Source organism: Pyrus communis, chromosome 10 (genome assembly GCF_963583255.1).
Source record: "Pyrus communis chromosome 10, drPyrComm1.1, whole genome shotgun sequence".
NCBI lineage: Eukaryota > Viridiplantae > Streptophyta > Magnoliopsida > Rosales > Rosaceae > Pyrus > Pyrus communis.
The window spans coordinates 4,748,689-4,770,863 of record NC_084812.1 but is presented as its reverse complement, the minus strand read 5'-3'; the positions used below and the strand labels follow the sequence as shown (position 1 = coordinate 4,770,863).

The 22,175-nt window shown below is 36.6% G+C and overlaps 2 protein-coding genes across 3 annotated transcripts; both read left to right on the top strand.

Annotated features, from left to right (window-relative positions):
• The first annotated feature begins 1,281 nt into the window (after positions 1-1,281).
• Positions 1,282-5,287, top strand: LOC137748665 (uncharacterized). Of its 2 annotated transcripts, XM_068488833.1 has the most exons (10): positions 1,282-1,407; positions 1,596-1,649; positions 1,753-1,804; positions 1,884-1,957; positions 2,057-2,187; positions 2,304-2,427; positions 2,764-3,074; positions 3,486-4,271; positions 4,533-4,628; positions 4,834-5,287. In XM_068488833.1, exons 1-10 carry the CDS (start codon positions 1,383-1,385, stop codon positions 4,903-4,905), a joined length of 1,725 nt encoding a protein of 574 aa, XP_068344934.1. In that variant the 5' UTR covers positions 1,282-1,382; the 3' UTR covers positions 4,906-5,287. The 2 variants fall into 2 exon arrangements, with proteins under 2 accessions (XP_068344934.1, XP_068344935.1); XM_068488834.1 differs by lacking the exons at positions 1,282-1,407; positions 1,753-1,804 and having other exon boundaries at positions 1,450-1,649.
• Positions 5,288-7,053: 1,766 nt separating this feature from the next.
• LOC137747016 (cyclic nucleotide-gated ion channel 1-like) lies at positions 7,054-15,112 on the top strand. Its single transcript, XM_068487013.1, has 7 exons — positions 7,054-7,178; positions 10,884-11,364; positions 12,773-12,961; positions 13,541-13,860; positions 14,073-14,187; positions 14,348-14,464; positions 14,561-15,112. Exons 1-7 carry the CDS (start codon positions 7,054-7,056, stop codon positions 15,038-15,040), a joined length of 1,827 nt encoding a protein of 608 aa, XP_068343114.1. The 3' UTR covers positions 15,041-15,112.
• Positions 15,113-22,175: the final 7,063 nt, after the last annotated feature.

Sequence of the window (22,175 nt, the reverse complement as noted above, 5' to 3'; positions counted from 1 at the left end):
GTCAAAATGACATGCCTATTTTTTCACTTAACGGACACATTGATAGTTTCGTTAGATCGAGTAGTTGGGGTTGCAGCCTAGATCTCCAAGGTGATATATTCATCACTTATGACGTTGGCTAAGAAATAATCAATTAAGGGAAAAGGGGGGAAAGCTAACATTTGGAATAATTTCTTACTGATAAAGATCTGTTCACCATTTGTTGATGCATCACACAAATTTGCTACAATATGAATAACATCATTGTCAAATTCAAAAGTCAACCTCAAAGGCAGGATTAACTGATTTGCATCTGAAATCTTGCAGGTTACATGTTTATTGGAGTCAAGAAGCGAGATCGTGGAGAACATGGCACATTGAATCCGAAATCTGTAGAAACAGGCGCTGAAAATCAGAAACCTGCAGTAGAAGAGCCCTCTGTTCCTGCCACAACTCCTACAACTCCTACGACAACTCCTGCAACCACTACTACAACTTCTGAGACATGGGATATGTGAGGGCGCAGCCGCCTATCCCTGAAGACCGGCAACATCAACATTTTGAGTGGATGACGTCAGGAAGGACGAAATTCAAGATGAACAATACTGAGAAGAAACAAAGCGATGAAGAAAAGACAATCTTAAACAGTTAGAATCTTATAAAGGGAAATGGATCTTTAACTAGGTTGAGTTCAGCGGATTGCTTTGTTACTAATTTCGATTGTGGGCAACATGTTTGCAACATATTGTCATGTCAATTTTTGCACGACATAACGATATCCCTTGTCCATGAGATTTATCTGTATTGCAAAATAATAGATTAATCTTTTTTCTTTTCGCATACATAATATGAAGCGACTAGATCTTAGTCTACTAGGTACTTTTTTGCACAAAATTGAACGAGCTCTCAATTTCGAATTGCCCCACATATTAATCCACAAAAACGAACAATTCAAATTTGTCATCAGTACTCAAATGAAGACTAATTTATCTAAGAGATCATACTAATGAAAGGTCGAAGGTCATCGAGGAGAGAATCTTGTGTACGATCACCAACGTACGGCCTTTCTCCCAATCCGGTAGAATCCGGGTAGAAACGGAAGAAAAGGAGATACAAGAAACTCTTTTTCTGTATGTGTGGCCTCGCAACCATGTGGTTCGAATAGTGACCTTCAAATTTGTCGGTCATTGAGTGCCTCCTTTGGGAGCCCGACCAGTTGATGTGGCTCATAGTTATTACAGGACCCACCATTGTTGTACACCAATCTCCCTCCTGTAACGATATCCACACTTCGCATCCAATCCCATCTCCCACCTTCAAGGCATCAACCATTCATCCTATTCCAAATCTTAAAAAAAAAATAATAATAAAAAACAGAGGTTTGCAAAATCTTTGTCTCTGCAATGCCGGGAACCATCAATATTTCAGGTACTAAAAGTTATTTGTCAACTATAATTCAAACATGGAAAAGGCGTTGATGTATAATTGCGCTTCGTGGAACAGCGCAGAGGAATTAATCTCGTCTAATCCTCTATTTAATTTATAAAAATAAAAAATAGTGAAGTCTAACTTATGTTAAGCCTTTTCTTTTTCTTCACGTTTTGCTGAATTTGCAGTTCTCCAGTTCATGGACCTTCCTTCACCACCTTCATCCCCAATATCCATCAAGGGTAAGAAATTATTTCTTTTCTTAGCTTAATTTCGTTCTTCGAGTTTCGGACTAGAATTTCAAACAGTTTAACAAAATGGTCACTGAATGAATACACATTGCAGTTTCTATGGGAAAAAGAGAGTGCCAAGCTTGGGACAAGGGAGACTTTACCTTGTAAAAAATCAGAAAACTGCTTCTAGTCATAGATGTTGTTATTCGATTCGTATCTTATCCAGGTTGTGTTTATGGACAGCGCATTGACGACCCTTCGTGACAATTTGGTTCTTCTTCTTCAAGATTCGGAGGGGAATGAGATATCGCACGCAGGTTTGTCAAAACAATTCCTATATGTATAAACATTTTCTTGTTTTTTTGTTTACAAAAAGATGGGAGGAAGATTAATATGTATGATCATGTTTGGATCAGGCGTTGAGGTTAAGTCGATAGTCGAGAAGGGTCTTTGGGACGACTTGTTTCCCCTCAAAGGAGGCGGGTTCGTGCGTATGAAGTTGCAGTTTGTGCTCAACGAAGAAGAGCGCAACAAAATCCGAATGATGGTACTGTCTTGTGTTGCTGTTTTTGTTTTGAATGGTCAATTTCAGTTTGTAATCAAATTTTTTATAGTTGTAAGTTTGTAACTGGTATTTGGTATATCTTCTGAATTTTCTTGCAGAGAGAATCTGCAGTGAAAAAGAAACAAGGGGAGTTGATCAATAGCAGTCCCAACAGTGTGCAAAGTACTCCGAGTGCTGGGGTGAATGTCGCATCATCATTGTACCTTCGCGAAGAGATCTCAGGTTCGATCTTCATCGCTGAACAAGAAAATTTAAAATCTTCAGGCATAATATAACAGGAACGAATAATGTGACAAGTCCTTAGTTTTCTATGTGGTATTAGAATTTATCTTTTCGTGAATGATTTTGCGGATATTCTGAATACTTGAGGAAATCCTTCCTTATATTGAAGTTGAAAAGTTAGTGAGAAAACTTTTTGTAGAATGATAGTTTTGTTTTCAGATGGTAATTGGAATAAGAAGTGCTTATCATGATCAGAAGCAGAATTTAAGTGCATAAAGGTTGAAAGGGTTCGTGAGTTGTTTTAACGATCACTTAACCTGCTTTAGAGTGATGCAGATAGAAACGAAGAGACTTTATCGGCCATTACTCTTCATCAGAGTGTTGAGCTCCCACTAAATGAATCGTACGAAGGGAGATTCGTTGAGAAGGCTGAGGCCAAACCACTTCCAGCTAATGTTGAATCCACAGCCACTTCTGCGGATAAAACTTCAATAGTATTAAGAGGCTCACAATCGACTGCCGGCGCAACAAATCGTCCTAATCTTCAGGAAGATAGGCTTCGAAACCCTGAGAAGCAGGGTCCGATCAAGAAAACTCCTAGCAGTGTAAAGAAAATGATAAGCGCCTTTGAAAGCGGCTCAGCCGAGGTATGTCTGGCATGTTGCTTTATAAGAGATGAATATATTCTTTTTCAAGTGGATAAGAGGCGAACCTATTACAGGAAAGCGTCTAGTACGCCTGTTACAATTTTTACTGCCCAATAACCAATTTGGTCCAGATGTAAGGAATAACCAGTTACACGAAAATGCGGTTCAATACACCCAAAACCACACCCGTAACCCAAGTCAATTCACAAGGTTTTTTTAAAGTTGCTGGTGAGATATAAGCAATACTCCAGTGCAATTCTCCCTCTGAATCATAATAAATATGTTTTTGAACACTCTATTTAAAATTTAAAGTATATGCTCCCGCGCGAATCTTAGTAATCACTTGTTCTAATTCTATGTAGTGATCATTTTGAACTAAATTTTCCTTAATAATGTTTGCTTCGACCGCAGGATATGAGGCCTCAAATCAAACCGCCACCAATACAAGTTCGTTCGAATAAGATTAAAACAGGAGCTCCTTTGGAAAGCCATAACTTAGAAGAACACAAGAATGTGATAAGTACAGAAACTGCAGAGTCAATATCAAAAGCGGTAGTGAATCCTTTTCGGTCAGGGGACTTGAATATTTGGCCAACATCTGGTGAAAAAAGCGGTGAGCAAATAAGTCTACCTGGAGCTTCGGATGCGATTAGATCTTCACATCCCACTGGGATAAAGAATAAAATCAAACAATTAGAGGTACACCAAGTAGTTGACATAAAGAAAGGTAACTTTCCCAAAAATTTCGTTAAACCATCAACATTTGAAACGGTTCAAGTATCAGATAAGATTCTTGGCAAGCATAGGCACGAGCCTTCTGATATACCCCGTGGAAAGCGACATTCTGGTGGCATTCACGGTATAGAGGAGAGTCGAGTACAAGTTTCTTCGAGAAACTGTCAAATCACCGACGTTCAAGGAGCTTCAGATAGTGCTAATGCATGTACATCAGAAGCAAACTTGGAAGATAGGCACATTCGAGGAGATTCAGGTCCCAATGTATGCACATCAGTAGCAAAATGTAAAGATAGGCACGATCCCCTTGATAGATCAGGTGCCTGGATATTTCCAGATGCAGCAATACACTTTTGTATAACGACTAGTGGTACAAATATGATGGATTCGCGAGGAGGTTGCAGAGAGAATCCAAGTATCCATCAAAAGATGAATTTTTCACTACCACAAAATGTTGAAGAGGTATTGAATTTTTCGGCTGAACTTCTGGTAACTTATTAGTTATTATATTGCTAAAAAATCTTGATTACGCATCTTGCATTTACCTATATTCAACTAGAGCAATCTGATCTTCATGTGATGAAGGAAAAATGTATAATTAACATGAGAGATTGATATTATCCGGCTTAAAAGTTCGAATAATGCGGTTTCTTAGAACTTAATCATGCGGTGAATTTGGTCTTCTAACAGTGTAATCCTTGTGTTTATGTGATCACTTGGTAGTATAATGTGGATAGAAATGAGGAGAACCAAAGAAGAAGATCAAAGGTTGAGACTTCATCAGAGGAGGCTGGAACTTTTGGGGGGGCGGTTGGGCAGGTTATATGTTTTCTCCTAATCAAATCCATGAAACTATAGTTATATGTTGACATTTTGTAACCTTAAAGTCTAAATTGTTAGAGTTCATTCGATAACCATTTTATCTTACTCGATGATCATTAAACCGATTCTAAAGAGTATGAAACTTCATATCTAAACTTTTTATTTTTTTATTTTTTTTTGGCGTTCCCATTTCCCTTATCAGGCAGTAAAAGTTGCAGTTGTAATTGGCTTTGGCACACTTGTTCTCCTTACAAGACAAAGAAAAAACAGGTAAGCATATTACCAAACAGAGAAGGCGAGATATCATGCAGGATCATGAGTATTTTTTTTGTTTCCAAGGCCCTGCCATTTCCGTAAACCACCGGCAATAGTTGCTCCGTGAATAGTTTGTTAAAAGTAGCAAGTTCAAATTGCTTTTGTAATTCCCCAAGCTACAGACAGATTATCGAAAAATTATTTTGTGTGGCTGTGCGCCTACGCATCATTAGTTTTATGGCATGGTCACTGATCTAGAAGAATTGAACTGAGAATGAATTAGAATGAGATGAAATTAGAATTAGATTACAGTTGAAATTGTTTATTAAAACTGTTTAGAATCGAAGTAGGAATGATATTGATATATATAATCTATTTACTAATTTACATGAATCGGAATGAAAAATGATGTGTTTACTGAAATACCCACTAGTTTAACTAATCTATTTTATATGCTAATTATTTTTAAACTTTTATCCTTTCATTTTTTTAGTAGAGAGAACAAATTTATTTTATTTTGTAGTAAAAATTTTATTCTTTCATTTTTCCAATTTTTTTGTGACCCTCGGTCTCTCCCTCTATTCCCCATCTTTCTCCCGACCTAAAAAAGTTTCTAAAATTTCCCCATCTTTCTTTGCTGCCGACGTTCTGCCGACCTAACCTTTTCAAACATATCATTTTATTAGTTTTCCTATCTTTCTATGATGCCAACCCACCCCACGTTTGCTAATAACCTTTCGTGCTCCCTCCCTCCATGTCCCAGCCTTGATTTTTTTACCCCAATTTTAAGTTTCCCAATTGAGGCAGTGAGTGAGCTTTTAACCATGGAGTCGGCAGATCGAAGAGTCAAAATGAGAATATATAAGCATAGGGACATGAATTGGTTTGGGATAAACAACAGACTGAGGGCAAGGAGGAAGATGGACCTTGAAAGCTCCAGTCCCGACGACTGAGAGAGAAGCAAGAGCGTTGAAGCTCCAGGGGTGTTTTGGGATATCAAAAGAAGTACAATGGCACTTTAGGAAGAAAAGTTTGATCACTGATGAACCCTTTCTTTCGGAATTCAATTACCAGCTATATATTGGTAATCGGATTCCGGATAAATCTGGAATTGAATTCCCCATTTTGGATGGACCCTACCTTTATTTTCCTTAACGAAAAGAACTTCAAATTCTTACATTTTAATGGGTGCGTACTTCCACAACCACCTCCCCCCCCCCCCTCCCCCCCCCGGGGGCCAACTTCAAACACTCCATCTTTTTCCCATCTTTGTGGGCGGAGGTTTTTTGCAAATGCAGTTCGCGACAGGGCTGCTCGAGCTGCAACTATTGCTGGCGGGCACTTGAGTTTCATTCCTGGAGGGGGCTGCAAAACCTTTGCGACTAGTGGAATGACACTGCTAACAGCACCGTATGACTTTGCTATCGGACAGCTTCCAGATTGCAGCCACTCATTACCCAATGCCTCGTGATTATTAGAATCTTTTTTCGAGGAATTAGATTTCGTTTGCTGTTTCTTCCATGCATCGAAACTGAATGGCCCTCCAGGACCAAAGACTGAGAGACAAATTGTAGCTGCCTTTGTAGCTAGAGCACTTCCAGCGTGGGAGCCCTTTCCCCTGGCTATTCACTATTTAATCCACCTCATGAACAGTAATTACCATTAATAAACAGTAATCACCTTTTGTATCTCGACCGTTGCACTTGAATAGCCCCGGTAATTGGTAATAAAATATTAGTATTTTATTTATTTATAAAATAATTTTATTTGCAATCCAATCCCAATTGGCAGCTCCTCTCTCGTCCCTCCCTCCCTCTATCTCATTCACTTTCCCAAATCCAATCCCAATTCGTTTTCTCAAGAATACAAAGAGGAGATTTTCTCTGCAAATTTGTGTGAGCTTTGAGAGGATGAAGGCTATGGAGGAAGTTGTGAGAGGAAAAAGAAGTTAAGCCTTTGACCGCCGAGCAATTGGAGCTGTACGAGTCGCAGTCCGAGTCCGAGTCCAAATCCGACGACAGCGTAGACGAAGAAAAGAGGACGCCGACGAGGACGACGACGCGGATGAGGGCGAAGAGGACGACGATGACGAAGAAGAGGACGATGACGACGATGTTCAGGAGGTCGTACAGTCGTCTGGTGGCCCTCTGATTCACTCGGTAGGCGTATGACGTCAGCCCACGTCAGACAGCCCTCGGGCGCTCGGGCTGGCAGGAATCCACCGGCCTGGAGCTCGAGCCTGCTCGGGCTCGCTCGCCAGCCAACGCTGGACTTCCTCCCTCTGGCAATCAGGTCCTGTTCCGCAGCCTATCCCTCGAGCAGTTGCTCCCGCTGGAGCTGCTCTAATGGATTAAACATGGGTGGTAGGGCTGAAGGTTGAGGCTTAACTATGTCAAAAGAATGCGAAATCCCAAATTGTGCACTTGGTTCTTTAAGCACACTGTTAGAGACATATTTACGGTAGCCCCATATATGTAGTTTAGATTACTTGCACCTAAAGTTTATATATTGTAATATTTTCCTACCACTTACAGGAAAACTCAAAAACTCTTCTTCGGTGTTGAGCAGTCTGGTTCAAAGAGGGAGAAGAATGTAGAGGAGAAGGATTTATGTGCAGAAAGAGAGGACCCTTCAGAGTTTCATTTTAGTAGGTTTTCATAAATAGTGCCGTAAGTTTCATAAACAATGTCGTAAGTTTTCATAAACAGTGTAGTAAGTTTCATAAACAATGTACTGTGAGTCTGCACGTCAGATTTTTTGTCATTTTTATTAAAATTATGTCTTTTTCATTAAAATTTAAGTTCTTTTGTCCTTTTTATTAAAATTTAAGGGTTTTTCATTAAAATTTAAGTCTTTTTAATTAAATAAAGTTATAGCATGATTTTCTATTAAAATAAATTTAGTCCAAACCCTTTTCATGAAAGTTCCCTATTTTCATTCTCCAAATACAAGTAAACACATGAATGCATTGAAAGGAATGCAATTTCGATTCCACTTACCTCATTCCCGTTTCGTAAACACGCCATAGTGGAGAAGGAGGCCCCTCCAATGGAACTGGCAGAATCTCTTGACCTCGCTGCAGATGAAAATATTGAATGTAATTTTCAAAAGTATGTACAGCTATATCCAGCAGCAAAAGCACTAACTTGTGTGTTTGAAAAAAAAATGCGAGAGTGAGTGGTGGTTGTGTTGAGGCGTGTTAGGTTGTAATTTAACTTGATAACTATATCTAAGTTTTAAATTACAGGTGGTTAGTTATTTATACATGTCAAATTAATCAACGGTCTAAGTAGTAAGTAATATTCTCAGAATGAACCATGTATTTGTTTGATTTATATGAATGATTTTTTTTGTTTTCGCATATATGATCTTGACATAATGATAAAGAGAATACATAATTACCATTATGATATTCATACGGTAAAAAGCATAAATCGTCAATGGAAGAACAAGTAAGTTCATAGGAAACACAAGTATTATTTTTCCACAAAACCTCTTGTAATATAGAAATTTCAGATACGAAAATGTAATATTAGGAGGAACAGTATAAAGACACAAGTGGCAAGTCTTGTCAATTTTTTTTTCTTTAGTCAGAATGCAATACGTTGATGAGAAGTAAAGATATGGATGGAGAACCACTCTTAAAGCAATATGCTTTTCTTTTTTTTTTGGGAGGAATAAAGCAATACGCTTTTAGGTTATGGGTGGGTCAAGGATTTCCTAGCCGTCTACCCCTAAATAATTGAGGTCAAGTTAGCAAGAAATTGCTCGCAAAAAATTAGATAGAAGAGGTTAGAAGATTCCTCTAATAGCATTGGAAAGGTGTGTGAGTAATCAATAAAATTTTACTTGAAAATTATCATTTATAAATTTATCTTACATGTCTTTGTAATTCTCGTGAAGAATTTTTTTAATTTCACCATTTTAATTTTTTGTAATTCATTTCTTACTACATATTTGAGCTTAATTTCTTGAAACTTGGCAATCCCTAGCAGCCTTAAGAAAGAATTTGATTCCATACTAAAGCAGAAATTGTATAGCCACACTGAAAAGCAAAGTATCTCATCGTCTTCCAAAAAATCAGAAGAAATTATTATTGACGACTGAAGAAAAAAAAAAAAAGAGAGAGAGGGAGAGAATAATTTTGGGACATGGAAGTACAATTATACATTCTTTTTCAACCTTTTTTATGCTTAATTTCTTTTTCTACCTTTTTTTCACCACGTTCTTGGAATTGAATTCCGATTTTAATAATTAAAGTTGAAAACTCTCTCTCTCTCTCTCTCTTTCTCTCTCTCTCTCTCTCTCTTCTATTTATGTAAGCATCACCTCAGTACAAGGGCTTCAGCACTTGTCTTCTCTCTACTGGTGTTTAAGTTTTAGTTTGCCATGCACATGCATATTTGACTGCTAATCATTGATATTATTTTAACAAGCAAGGACCACGTCAAGTTTAAATCTTAAATGGTGCATTCCTTATTAACTTGAGTTATGGCAGACTCCACTGTAATCATCAGGTTCGTCTGTTTCTCTAACTTTAACATCATTTCTTGTTTTCTTTCTTTTTCTTTAACTATGAGAAATGACATGGTTATTATAAGTTGAAAGAAGAATATTGTTAAATGAGAGGGGAGGGGGAGGGTTACTGCTAGATTACTTCTGCATAGTCATAATATTTATTTGAAACACAAACATAAAAGAAAATAAAGAATGTATTTGTAGTAGAGATTTCGCCGGCTTTATATAAAGGAATCCTTATGAGAATAATTTTTAATTTGAGAGGATTAGAAGAGAATTGGATATGAAATATTCTTCCTCCTAATCCTTCTATTTTGGGGAAGAATTAGAAACAATAACTTTTGTTCTTGAGTAATTTATCATCTAACACCAATTTGATCACAATTTTTTCATTTCTTCTTTTAATAAGCCTTAAAAACAACCTATCTATTTCAATCCAATTCTTTATACCAAGCGAGACCTAATTCTACTCTAATAGATCTTATGTAACAGGAAAAAAAAAAATTCCCTAAACAACAAAGAAATCTAAAGTAGGGAAGTAATGATTCATACTCCGACTTTGACTTGAGTGACTCATAATCCTATTTTGACTTGGAAAACAACTCAGCCAGCTTGTGAGCCATGCATTGTAATCAATTCTAGAAAAATCAACTCATAATCATATTTCTAGAAAAATCACGTTACTACGCATCTTCAACATATTAGCTTTCTTCTCTTCCGAAAAGTCGTTTTCCCGTTAAAAGCTGAAAATAGAGAAAATGAAGTAATAAATCACTTCAGTGAATAAAGTTGTGGTCTTGTAGGGTTTTAAAAATTTATCATGTACTTATAAGTTATACACCCTATAAAATATTGGAACGAAATTTTAAACGGCCGAAACTGATAGGTTATTCATAAATTCATATATATACTTTGGAAAGGTATGTTATTGAGAATGCTAATCTTGTTCAACAATTTATGAAACATATCAGTTTCCTTCACTAAGTATTGACTCTCAACCGGTCGCCCTTCATATATTTTGGAAATCTTTCAACACTTGTATACACTCATATATATACAGAGTTTCAAGGGAAGGGATTCTTATTTTTTTTAATAAAAAAAAATAGGAATTAGTTATGGGACCCACGTACACCAAATCGAACTCATTAAGTCTCTATATTAATATACAAATCCTCGCAAAAAATCAATTTAATTAAAAAATATTTGTCTATTTAATTGTTATGATGAAATTTCAATGTTTAAATATACTGTTCGCCAATTCTTTGAATCTCAATTAGATGCCTCAAGCATTTTCGATTTGGTTGGTATTTTACAAGGATGATCAATGAAGTACAACTTGAAAAATAGATGTTTTGAATTGTGTGGGTTCTAAAAATTAATCCCTATATTTTGAAAAAAATAGGAATCCTTTTCTTTAAAGGCCCTGCAGATATATATATGGGGAAATGTTGAATAATATGTTTATTGTGTCTTGTACAGTGATCTAGGTCGTTGGAATACTTTAGAGGAGGGGGAAGCTTCCAAGGAAGATGGGGGACACACAAGTAGAACTACTGCAGAAAGGCCAACAATTGAGGCACAACGTCATCAACCAAAAATATTCTTTCCATCGTGGGATATTATCTTTATAGTATCATCTGCATTTTCTCTCTTCATTGATCCCTTGATCTGCTATATTCCGGTCATCGTCGAGAAAGACACTTGCTATATTTGGGACCAACCGTTGATGTGGACATTTTTGGCCTTACGATCAATCGGAGATCTCTTTTATGTTATGGACATTGTTGTTTTTCTGAAGAGATTTAACACCAAACTTAGTGCCAAGTCTTCTGCAAGGGCCTCTTCCAGAAAAACCATTGATGATCATCATTTGTCAACAGTTCGTAGTTTCATCCAAAAGAAACCAGTTAGGTTCTTAGCCATTCTAATTCACATTTGGGTTGCTCTTCCCTTTCTACAGGTAAGACCTTCTCTTGCAAGTAATTAAATTTCACATTTAACTGCATCCATGCATGATACCTAGATTTTATTTGGGGTAATGAATTGATTACAAACCTAAGGGTAAGATGACCTATTTATAATGTGACACATCAAGTTACAAATAAAAGGAATCATGAACGGTCATCCATAAATAGGTTTCTAGAATACCAAAAATTTGAGAAAAGCTCTAGAATTTTGATTAATAACATGATAAGGTGACGAAAATACAACCCTAAAATTGTTTATATAGTCTTTGTAAGGGAAATAAAACTAGAAAATTACAAAAGTTCCAAAAAACACCCTTAAAACTTAAAAGCTGTTTTTGACCCTTCAAACGTTTTTAATCCATCTTATTGCACAACAAATGGCGAGTTGCATTCATCACATTGTTTTGTTTCTGAAAAGGTATCATGGGTCCAAATTAAACACCAAAAACTCGAAATATACTATTTACGCAGCTAGCTTGAACTTGTCGTCCGAGTCAGCTTTTCCAATCCCTCGTCGTAATGTTCTTAACCATGGAAACCCTAAGAATATAGATAAAAAAGGAAATAGACAAATAAAGAAACATAAAAAATAAAATAAAAAATCTGAATTTAACATGGTAAACGACATAACCAAAATTAACACACCAAACGAAAGTTGTGTTAATCTGAACAGCCTAAAAAATCCAAAATGTCCACTTTCATGATATGACAGCAACCAATAATCTATTAACTCTTGAACTATTAATTCTCCAATACTTTTTTCATTAAACATCGCTTTCTTCTTTTAACTTTGTTGCATATAAAATAACGCAATTCTTCTCTTACATGAACACGCTAAATACCCTATTATAAACCATGACGCTATATATTTTTTTACGTACATTCCTATTAAATTTGGGCTTTTTATATTAACACCCCATAAGATGTTGAATACACCCCACATTAAAATTTAATATTAAATGACTTATTTACACCACAATGCAATGACAATTTTGATCTTATTAGGTTTTAAAAAAAAATAAAAATTTATACATACACCCCAAATCACTTTTAGCGTATTATTTATTTCCTCACATCTTGCTATCTAGTCATGGTAGTTAGGTAGATTATTATGTCAATTAACGACTTGTCATTTTGATACCTGCTTAAAAATTTGACACACATTAGATAAGAGTATTATGTAAATTAATGATGTAATAACACTGGCGTACTATTTATTTCCTCACATCTTGCTATCTAGTCATGGTAGTTAGGTAGATTATTATGTCAATTAACGATTTGTCATTTTGATACCTGCTTAAAAATTTGACACACATTAGATAAGAGTATTATGTAAATTAATGATGTAATAACACTGCTTAGCCGATAACCCAATTTAACTGTTTGTTGAAATGTCTCCAGGCAATTTTGCTCATTGGAAAGTATACAAACTTCGATAATTCTACGCTTATTTCACTAATTCCATTCCAGTATATACTGAGGGCTTATAACCACTACAAATGGCTTACTCGGCGTGCTAACGTAGAGACTGTAACAAGAAGATTGCTTAAAGCTATGTTAGACTTCCTTCCGTTCATCATGGCCTCTCATGTAAGTTCAAATCTTAATTACTTCCGATATTTGGGGAGAGAAATCTAAATTTACTTGTAGCCTTATTGTTGGGCTATATGAGTGTATATATGATAAACTTTTTTAAACTAGCATGGTCTACCACCAACATATTTACTAATATTGTAACGTAACCACATATTACTAGGTGCGGGTTTTTCCTCTAAAGGCATCCCCATCCACATATAAACTGTAAATTATCTTGTTAAGACTTCGATGTGAAAATCTATTATCCAACAAGTAACCAACAACGTCATCTCATAATTTTAACCAACAATTTTTGAAATCAAAGTCCAAAGAAGGAAAACTTTCACAATAACAATGCAAATAGCTAGTCAAATGATGTTCAATTTGGATAATTTTTTCAAAAGTGATCTTGGAATTGACCTAAAAATGGCCGGTTGGATAATGAGATAACGTTATATAGTGGGCTTAAACAAGTAGTTGGTATCATATTAACATGTTAACTGGTTAGTTCTTCAGCACTTCATTATCTTTTTATCTTTTTTCAATTCTTTCCAAACATATTGATTATTAACTACGCTCTTGTTTGTCCTTCAGCTTTACGGATCCATGTGGTACTTCTTTGCTGTGGATCGAGAGATAATATGTTGGGAGGATTATTGTCTGCATGAAAAAATATGTGATCGGAACGTAGTTAATTATTTCTTCTATTGTGGTGATAATACTCAGCAAAACAATCAGGAGATCAATCTCCCACGTTTAAAACTATCATGCCCTATAGAACTTCCAAAAAATATGACATCTTTCCCTTTCGATTATGGTATATTTCTTCCTGCTCTCCAATCTAATATGTCGACGTCAAGAGATCTTCTAAGAAAGATCTTGCAATGTTTTTGGTGGGGCTTGCGAAATCTGAGGTTTGCATTTGTATGACCTTTTCATGTTTGATCACCTAGAAATTAATGTGCATACTTATGTTATAAACTCATCAATGTCGTCTTTCATCCATTAACCCTCTCATCAATGTCGTTCTTAGAGTTAAATTCCATTAAAAACTTATCTAAATTTTCAAAAAAGAATGTCATCAGTAATTCATATATATATTGCTCTCCGTTTCATTTTTTTGCAGTTCTTTTGGTTCAAACCTTCAGACCAGTTTTGACGCGACCGAAATTGTCTTTTCAGTTGTGATCTCTATAAGCGGCTTGGCACTATTTTTAGTATATCTGAATTCGAGGGTGCAGGTTGGTGCGGTGATCAGTACTCTTTTAAGCAAAGTTTTTGTCATTAATTAAGCTTAAAGCTCCTCCATGCAATTTTTTTTGTGTATCCATGCACGTACCTATATTTCTGGATTTAATGCACTCTTCATGAAATCGCTTTATAGAGTTACTAAACATGCAGGGATTCCAAAAAATAGCCGAGCAGCGCAAATTGAGACAGAAGATGAAAACGACATATCCAGTCCTAATAGAACAAATATTTATTATGTGCCCTCTCCGTATGGATTCACTAAAGAAAGTACGAAATGAGACATTTTTAAATGGAACAGTTAGTAAAGATGAATATTCTTCTTGCGTAATTAATTGTATCTAATTAAACATGGTATGTACGTAGGTTCCAATTCTTGGAAGTAAAGATGAAACAGTGTTGAAAGCATTTTGTCAGCACCTAAAGTCGGTGATGTTTACTGAGGATGCGTACATTATACGACAGGGTGAACCGTTGCGGAAGATGTTGTTCATCCGGCGAGGCACTGCTTTGGCCTACACAACTAGTAAAGGTGCCACGAGTGTTTGCAAATGCCTTCAGAAAAATGATTTCTATGGGGAAGAACTTCTAATTTGGGCATTGAAATATGCCTCGTTTCCTGAGTTGCCTATCTGCACTACAACCGTTGTGTCCGAATCAAAAGTTGAAGCATTTTCAATCACGGCAAGCCACTTGAAGTCTATAGTCGCTAAGTTATGGTGGCACTTTAGAAGGGATCTTCCTCACTCTCAGGTGGAGTATTTTGCAGCTTCTTCCATTCAAGCATCCTGGCGCCGCCACCATGCACAAAAGCTAAGAGATCAATCGGCTGGGACAAATAATTAGTAGATTAGTAAGAGTAAATTGGAGCATTGTTTTGGTGTGTGTGTTTTGAGTTGGTGTTGCTTGTGTTTTGTGTGTGTGTTTTGAGTTGGTATTGCTTTGGTTCCTTTTTATGTTGCTTAATCTACTTTCATGAGAACGGTATTCTAAATTAAAAGCTCAAAGTATGGATGATCTACTTCAAATTGAACATGGAGTGGAACTGGTGTTTTAACAGTTTATGTCCATTGATATTTGTGTTGGAAGTTCACAACACAAGAATTCCAATAATAATAATCATAAAGAAGTTCACAACATCACTTATGTATGAGATTAATATAAATAACAAGAGAGAAAGTTAGAAATACTGACAAACATGGAGATTGAGGCTTACATAAATGCAATGTCCTAAAGGCAAAATTTTGCCCCTACTCTTGTGCCTGTAGTTTGGTAGGCGTCCGTCTCCCAGCATTCAACAATCTATAATCCGAAGTTGAAGCACTTCAATCTTCGGACTCTGGCGAACTTTATATATTTCGTACTCTCAAGATAGGAGTCGAAATTTGACAAACGAAGAATGAGAGAAACAAAGTGGGAAAACCCTATTCCTCAAGAGTAAAAATTAACTCTAATATTCCATCCTTAATGCCAATGGTTTCATGAGTTTATATAAAACCCAAGTACTGCTTACTAAAGAATGTAACTTTTCATTAAGTAGACATCATTTAGCAAGAGAATGCACATATAACAACATAACATTTTCTAAGAAATACAACTAACACTATTTTTCATTCAATTATTAAAATTATATATTACAATATTTCATATTATAATATATAATTCCCAACAATCCCTCACATGAATGAAAAATTAGAAGAATTTGAGAGTACATGCATATAAGAGATGCATAAGGAAATGTGTCTTTTGAACTTGAACCTACCATAGTGAATACTTATTAGATTTACTTGATGACGCAGTGGATGTGGAAGATCTTAAACTGTTCACCGTAGCTGTAAACCGAGAAAATAAGCAACACACATCACTAATCCTAATATATTACGGTTCATACGATTGTGTTCATTTTGGTCCTAAAAATTCCTGGATTCAATGAGAGTTTTAGAGAATTTAACCATCTCATTCTCATAGAAGCGACCCACTTCTACTTTCACATAAGTGACCACTGATTAAAAATATTCTACAATATTCCTCTTATTTATAAGATATCATTGTCATTAAGTACAAATATACAACCTAAAATGTGTACAAACAACACACTTCTTCCATCATAGAAATGAGGTATATAATGTGCTAACTTCTTTGAATCATGCCCAACTAGTTTGCCTATTAAACTTAGACCATGGGATCTCTAATCAACTAAGTTAGGTTTCCGCCTGGTTGATTCATTAGTTATGTTGGCTTTAACCTCATCCCCCTTGATGATCAACTTACTCTCTAGTCTAACCTTTAATAATTGGCACCATTTAGGTAGATTATTCATAATGTTTAAGTCATCAAAACATATGTTCGGACTTACTAATAAGTAATTTGCTAGGAAGTAAAAGAAAGTCTTTAACCTCTTCACACTTTAAAAGTTATTCATAATAAGAGATATTAATTATTGTCTCTTTTACATGCAAATTACTCTTTCCAATTGTCCTTTGCCCAATTCGACAAACAATTAGAATAAATATATAGGATTATCCTCTATAAATCTTTTGAATCCAGTATGCTTAGATATAATTGTAATTCTAGGGTTTAAAGTGTTTTGTCTTTCTTCTCATGAGAGGGATATATATACTTATACAAGTTCCTCTGAATTAGGAAATAAGAATCCCAATTATACAAGGATATCAATTACATGATTTCATATCCAAAATAAATCTATATTTCTTAAATCCAAGGTTGACTCACGCCAACACTCCTCCTCAAGTTGGTGCGTAGATATCTCCAAAACCCAACTTGTCAAGTGAGTTTTGAAACACTCTCGCTGATATTGCATGAGTTAATACATCGACTAACTATTCTTCAGACCTCACGTATGGAATGTCAATCAACTTGACATCTAACTTTGCCTTGAGAAAATGTCCATCCACTTCAACATGTTTTGTGCAATCATGTTGAACTGGATTATTAGTTATCTCTCTCTCAGCTTGGTTATCACAGTACAATAACATAGCTCCTTGTGGTTTGAATCCAATTTCCGTAAGAAGAATCCTCAACCACTATAATTCACAAATTCCATGTGCAATACCTCGGTATTCTGCCTTCCCATGGACCTAGCCCACGCTTTGTTGCTTGCTTCTCCAAGTTACAAGATTTCCTGCCACAAATGTGAAGTAGCCTAATGTAGAGCGTCTATCATGAGCGCGAAACCTATAATTGGGTTGACATGTAAGACACATTTGTACCAAATTGACTAAAAAAACTCATTAAATTGATACAATTACAAAACCTTAACATATTTATAATTCAAATTCAATTAAAATATCAAATAAATAAATAAATAAAATCATAGGAATTGAAAAAGAATTGGTTGAAAATTAGATTATGTAAACTTAATTAGTATATTTGCGTCTAAAAACACGAGAATTGTACGTAATATTTAAGTAATGTTTGTATATCAATCTTTCTTCTTTTGATATTAAATTTTAATGATAGTTGATGAAGAAATAGACTTTTCATGTATTTAGTGAATTTTTTTTATGCATATGATTGTACAAAAGACGAGGGGTCGAAGAACTCTAGGGTTCTACTTCGAAGGCTCGCCTAGAACCCCCAAATTCTCAGGGCCGGCTTTGTTTCTAATTTGATCTAGCATCAATATTTTTTTTTTCCATCATTTAATTTGATCTATTCATTTCTAGGGTTTAGTGTGAATATAATGGTTGGGATTTCTCCTCCGTAGCAGAGTTGCTTGTTGACAATATATCTTGACACACACGGACACGGTTACACCAAACCCCATAATTTAAATCATTTTCCAAGCCAAATGTCAACTATTTTATTTTTATATCTTATAATTATGCCAACCTTCTAGATATACCCTAGTTTTTTTTTTTTTTTTTTTTTTCCTATGGCAACTAGACATATGCCCTAGCTAGGTTTCTATTTCTTCTTTTCAGGCTTATATTTCATACGGTATGTTCTAGGTTTGATTTCTAGCCCTAATAAATCACACGATGGTTATGAAGGCTCAACCGCCTCAATGAGTTTTCCCAGCCCCAAAAGAGTGGCTCCTTCCTCTAGTTTTTTATGAACGAAACATATGCCATCACGTTTGAATAATTTGATTGTGATCATTTGTGGACCATTGCTCGATATGGAAATTGGCAGTGCGACTATCACGGACCGACAGCTTTGCACTTTACAGGATTCGTCGATCGATAGTCTACTTTCAATATATATAAATTAGTAGAACTCAGCTGAGACATGAAGAAGCTTGTTCAACGTTCATGGCAGAAAGACTTTAATCAAATGTAGTAGTTAGCTAAATTGGTTATTATATGGATCTCCATGCTTACTTGGCGGCTGATGATTGTCATCTTGAGCCACTTGGGGATGATCTGGCGGACTGTGATTGGTGAGTTTTGTTGGTTTATGTGATTTGTCATTGGACGCTATCACAAATTTAATGATCTAGAGCTTTCATCTCAAACTTCGAAGAGAGATACTCCTGTAATCTTTTTATTTCATCTGTGTCGTAACCTGTAACCACCGTATCATCTACATATATTATTAACAAGGTGACCTTACCTTCCCTACATTTGATAAACAAGGTATAATCTGCATTCCCTTATCGGTAGCCTTATTTCTTCATCGCATCAGTGAATCTTCCAAACCAGGCCCTTGGTGACTCTTTGAGTCCATAAAGAGCTTTTCACAGTTTGCATACTTTGCCTACTCCATCTTTCACTTCATACCCAGGTGGAAAATCCATGTACACTTCTTCCAAATTCCCATGTAAAAAAACTTTTTTTTTATTTTTTATGCCAAACTATCTCAATGGCCAATCAAAGTTAGCAACTAAGGATAGAAGAACTCAAATAGTGTTCATTTTCGCAACCGGGGCAAATGTTTCCTGATAATCGACTCTGAATGTTTGTGTGTATCCCTTAGCTACTAATCTTGCCTTGTATCTGTCTATGGTTCCATCTGCTTTGTGTTTGATAGTGAAAACCCATTTACATCCCACAGGTCTTTTCCTTTGTGGTAATGACTCCACACTCCAAGTTCTATTTTCTATAAGGCCTCCATTTCGACCTCTATGGCCTCTGTCCACTGAGGATCTCGCAAGGCCTCTTTGACTTTTGTTGGAATCTTTATTCCTTCCATATTATTCACCAAGGCTTGGTACTTAGGTGACCCTCGATGAGTAGACACATACTTTGCAAAGGCATATCTCACTTTTCCATTGGGAGAATACCTATTAGGTGATTTTCCACGATTTTATCTAGGAGGTAACATATAAGTACTATCAATGTTAGTCAACTTTTGAGTTACATCAGATTGAGATGTACGTACCTCATGGATATTCTCGAGGACATGGACAGATACCGCTAGAGGAGGGTTATTATTTTATTTGTTTTTGTGCGCTTGGGCTGTCAGTAACCTCTTCATTCTGTTGCTGCCACTCGGTGCCTTATTGCCACTGTTCAGTGGGCAGCTGCAGTTTGTCAGGCCCATTTTCAGGCTAGGGCCCATATACTGGCTCTTTTATGACTGGAGTAGGCAAGCCCAAATTGGGCCCACTCACGCTGGGCTCAGACAGAACCAACTGAGGCTGCTGCTGGCCTTGCTAGCAGGTACTGCTGTCACGCTGGCAAGGGTTGTCTTGCCCAGTGCTGTCACGCTGGCGAAGGCTGTTCTGCCCAGTTGGAAGATCAATCCAATTATAATTTTCTCGCGTGTTTGTCTCCCCCTGAAGAGTATAGTGGGTGTGATCAGTGATGAAAAACGTTTTCAGAGAATGTAGCATCGATGGTGACATACGTATGCTTGGTCTGTGGGTGGTAAAACCTGTATCTTTTTTGTTGGCCATTAAATCCTAAAAATACACATCGAACTGTGCATGGGTCCAATGTATTTTGTTGATTTTGTGACAGTGCACATAGGCCACGCACCCAAATATACGTGGTGACAGTTGTAGTGAGGACGGTAAAGTCACATAGTCATCAAAAAATTTCATAGGTGTGAAAATTATGTACTCTGAAGGGCATTCGGTTCATGAAATAAACTGAGTAGGTGATAGCATTCGCCCAATAGGAGTGAGGTGCATGAGCACCAATGAGAAATGCACGAGTGGTTTCCAAAATAAGCCTATTTTTGTGTTCTGCTACACCATTTTGTTGTGGAGTTTGTGGACAAGTAGTCTCATGAAGAATGTTGTGCTCTTGGAAAAAATGTGAAAGTTCCGCATTAAAATATTCGCCACCATTATCCGGCTTGAGAACCTTAAGGGGAAGAGAATATTGATTTTCAACCATGCGGTAAAATTGTTGAAAATTTTGGCCAACGCCACTTTTATGTTTCATGGTATAGAGCCATGTCATTCTAGTGCAGTCATCCACAAAGGTCACGTACCAACGAATTTCGTGGCTAGTAGCTATTGGGGAAGGTCCCCACACATCGGAGTGAACTAACTCAAAGGGCACTGTTCTTTTATTTAAACTCAAATGATAAAAAGCACGATGACTTTTTGCAAGAATGCAATCATTACACTGAAAATCATAGTTTGAAACGCCACTAAATAAAGACGGAAGTAATTTTTTTAGATAATCAAAAGAAGCGTGCCCTAATCGACGATGCCATAACCAAATTGCCTTGTTCTTGTTATTGTGACCACTGCTCACTTGATTCACTTGACTTGCCGACACATCATCCACATTGTGCACAACGCAATCTAATTGCTCAATAACTTGATCGACAGAAAGTAGGTGATTCAATAATGATGGAACAAGTAGTGTGTTGTGGATGGACAAAGATGGAGTAAGGGAAATAGAACCCGCTCCCATTACAGGAGCAACATCACCGTTGGCTGTGATGACATTCTCTTTAGTTAGGGAAGTCATGGGATAAAATAATGATGCATCGTAGGTCATATAATCTGTAGATCCAGAGTCAATTATCCAACCGGTATCTATTTCAATGGATGCTACTAAAACAGTACCGATTTTGCCTGAATCTTCCGAGTTGTCATGCATTGAAATGTGATTAATTAACGATAATATTGGGCCGGAGTCCTCCTCACTTGTTGCATCCTCCTTCAAGTACTCCACGGGTGGACTTGGTGTCGTGGGGTGCCTAATATTTTTGGGCCTAATTTGGGCTGCTACAACAGCAGCTACCCTGATCCTGATCCTGATCCACTTACTGCAGCTGCAGCCATTCCAAGGCCTGAGTCATGAGAGCTTGGCTTGGCCCGGACGTTTGTTCTCCGGATCATCTTGATCTATCATTGGGATTTTTCCAGTCAGCTAGCCATACTTCCCGAGTCCTGAGCTTGAACCTCCATCATGTTGCTGTTGGTGGGTTCGGTTGAGGTGAATCCCGTTTGAACAGGGACCAACTGGTGAGTTTTCTTTTCATCAGTCATTGCGGCGGATTGGTTTTTTACTAGGTTCAAGGTTTTTGTTTCTGGTGGTTTCAGAATTCCCAGAAGAAAAGGAGAGTCTGATGCGACCCTTGCTTGGGGTTGCAATAGTTTGACCGGCTCTAGGGTTTCGAGTTGGGAAGAGACAAGCCGAACCTGCTCTGATGCCAAGATAGAAGTGTAATTCTAGGGTTTAAAGTGTTATGCCTTTATTCTTCTTATGTAGAGGATATATATACTTATACAAGTTCCTATGAATTAGGATATAAGAATCCCAATTATACACATGATTTCATACCCAAAATATATCTATATTTCTTAAATTCATGGTGACTCACGCCAACTGCTTCCTCTCAAGATTGTGCAATGTGCTTTTATTTGAGATTTTTCTTATGTCATTGCATGTATAACCCACCTTGTACTTTGACTTCACATTTGTCAAAAATTCAATTAGTTAACATCATTGAATTCATCCAATATATGTGGACACTTTAAATTATGAATAATACAACCCAATAGCTATGTACATTTAATTCATATGCTTACTCAATTAGCATCATCTTATCTAAT

What these genes read in the sequence shown, in the direction of transcription:
- LOC137748665 (XM_068488833.1), top strand. Translation starts at nt 1,383, where the DNA reads ATGCCGGGAACCATCAATATTTCAG. An exon ending in GACAAGGGAGACTTTACCTT is followed by an intron (nt 1,805 to 1,883) that starts GTAAAAAATCAG and finishes GTTTATGGACAG; the next exon opens with CGCATTGACGACCCTTCGTG. An exon ending in TTGGGGGGGCGGTTGGGCAG is followed by an intron (nt 4,629 to 4,833) that starts GTTATATGTTTT and finishes TTCCCTTATCAG; the next exon opens with GCAGTAAAAGTTGCAGTTGT.
- LOC137747016 (XM_068487013.1), top strand. Translation starts at nt 7,054, where the DNA reads ATGACGTCAGCCCACGTCAGACAGCCCTCGGGCGCTCGGGCTGGCAGG. An exon ending in TTGCTCTTCCCTTTCTACAG is followed by an intron (nt 11,365 to 12,772) that starts GTAAGACCTTCT and finishes AAATGTCTCCAG; the next exon opens with GCAATTTTGCTCATTGGAAA. An exon ending in ATCTGAATTCGAGGGTGCAG is followed by an intron (nt 14,188 to 14,347) that starts GTTGGTGCGGTG and finishes CTAAACATGCAG; the next exon opens with GGATTCCAAAAAATAGCCGA.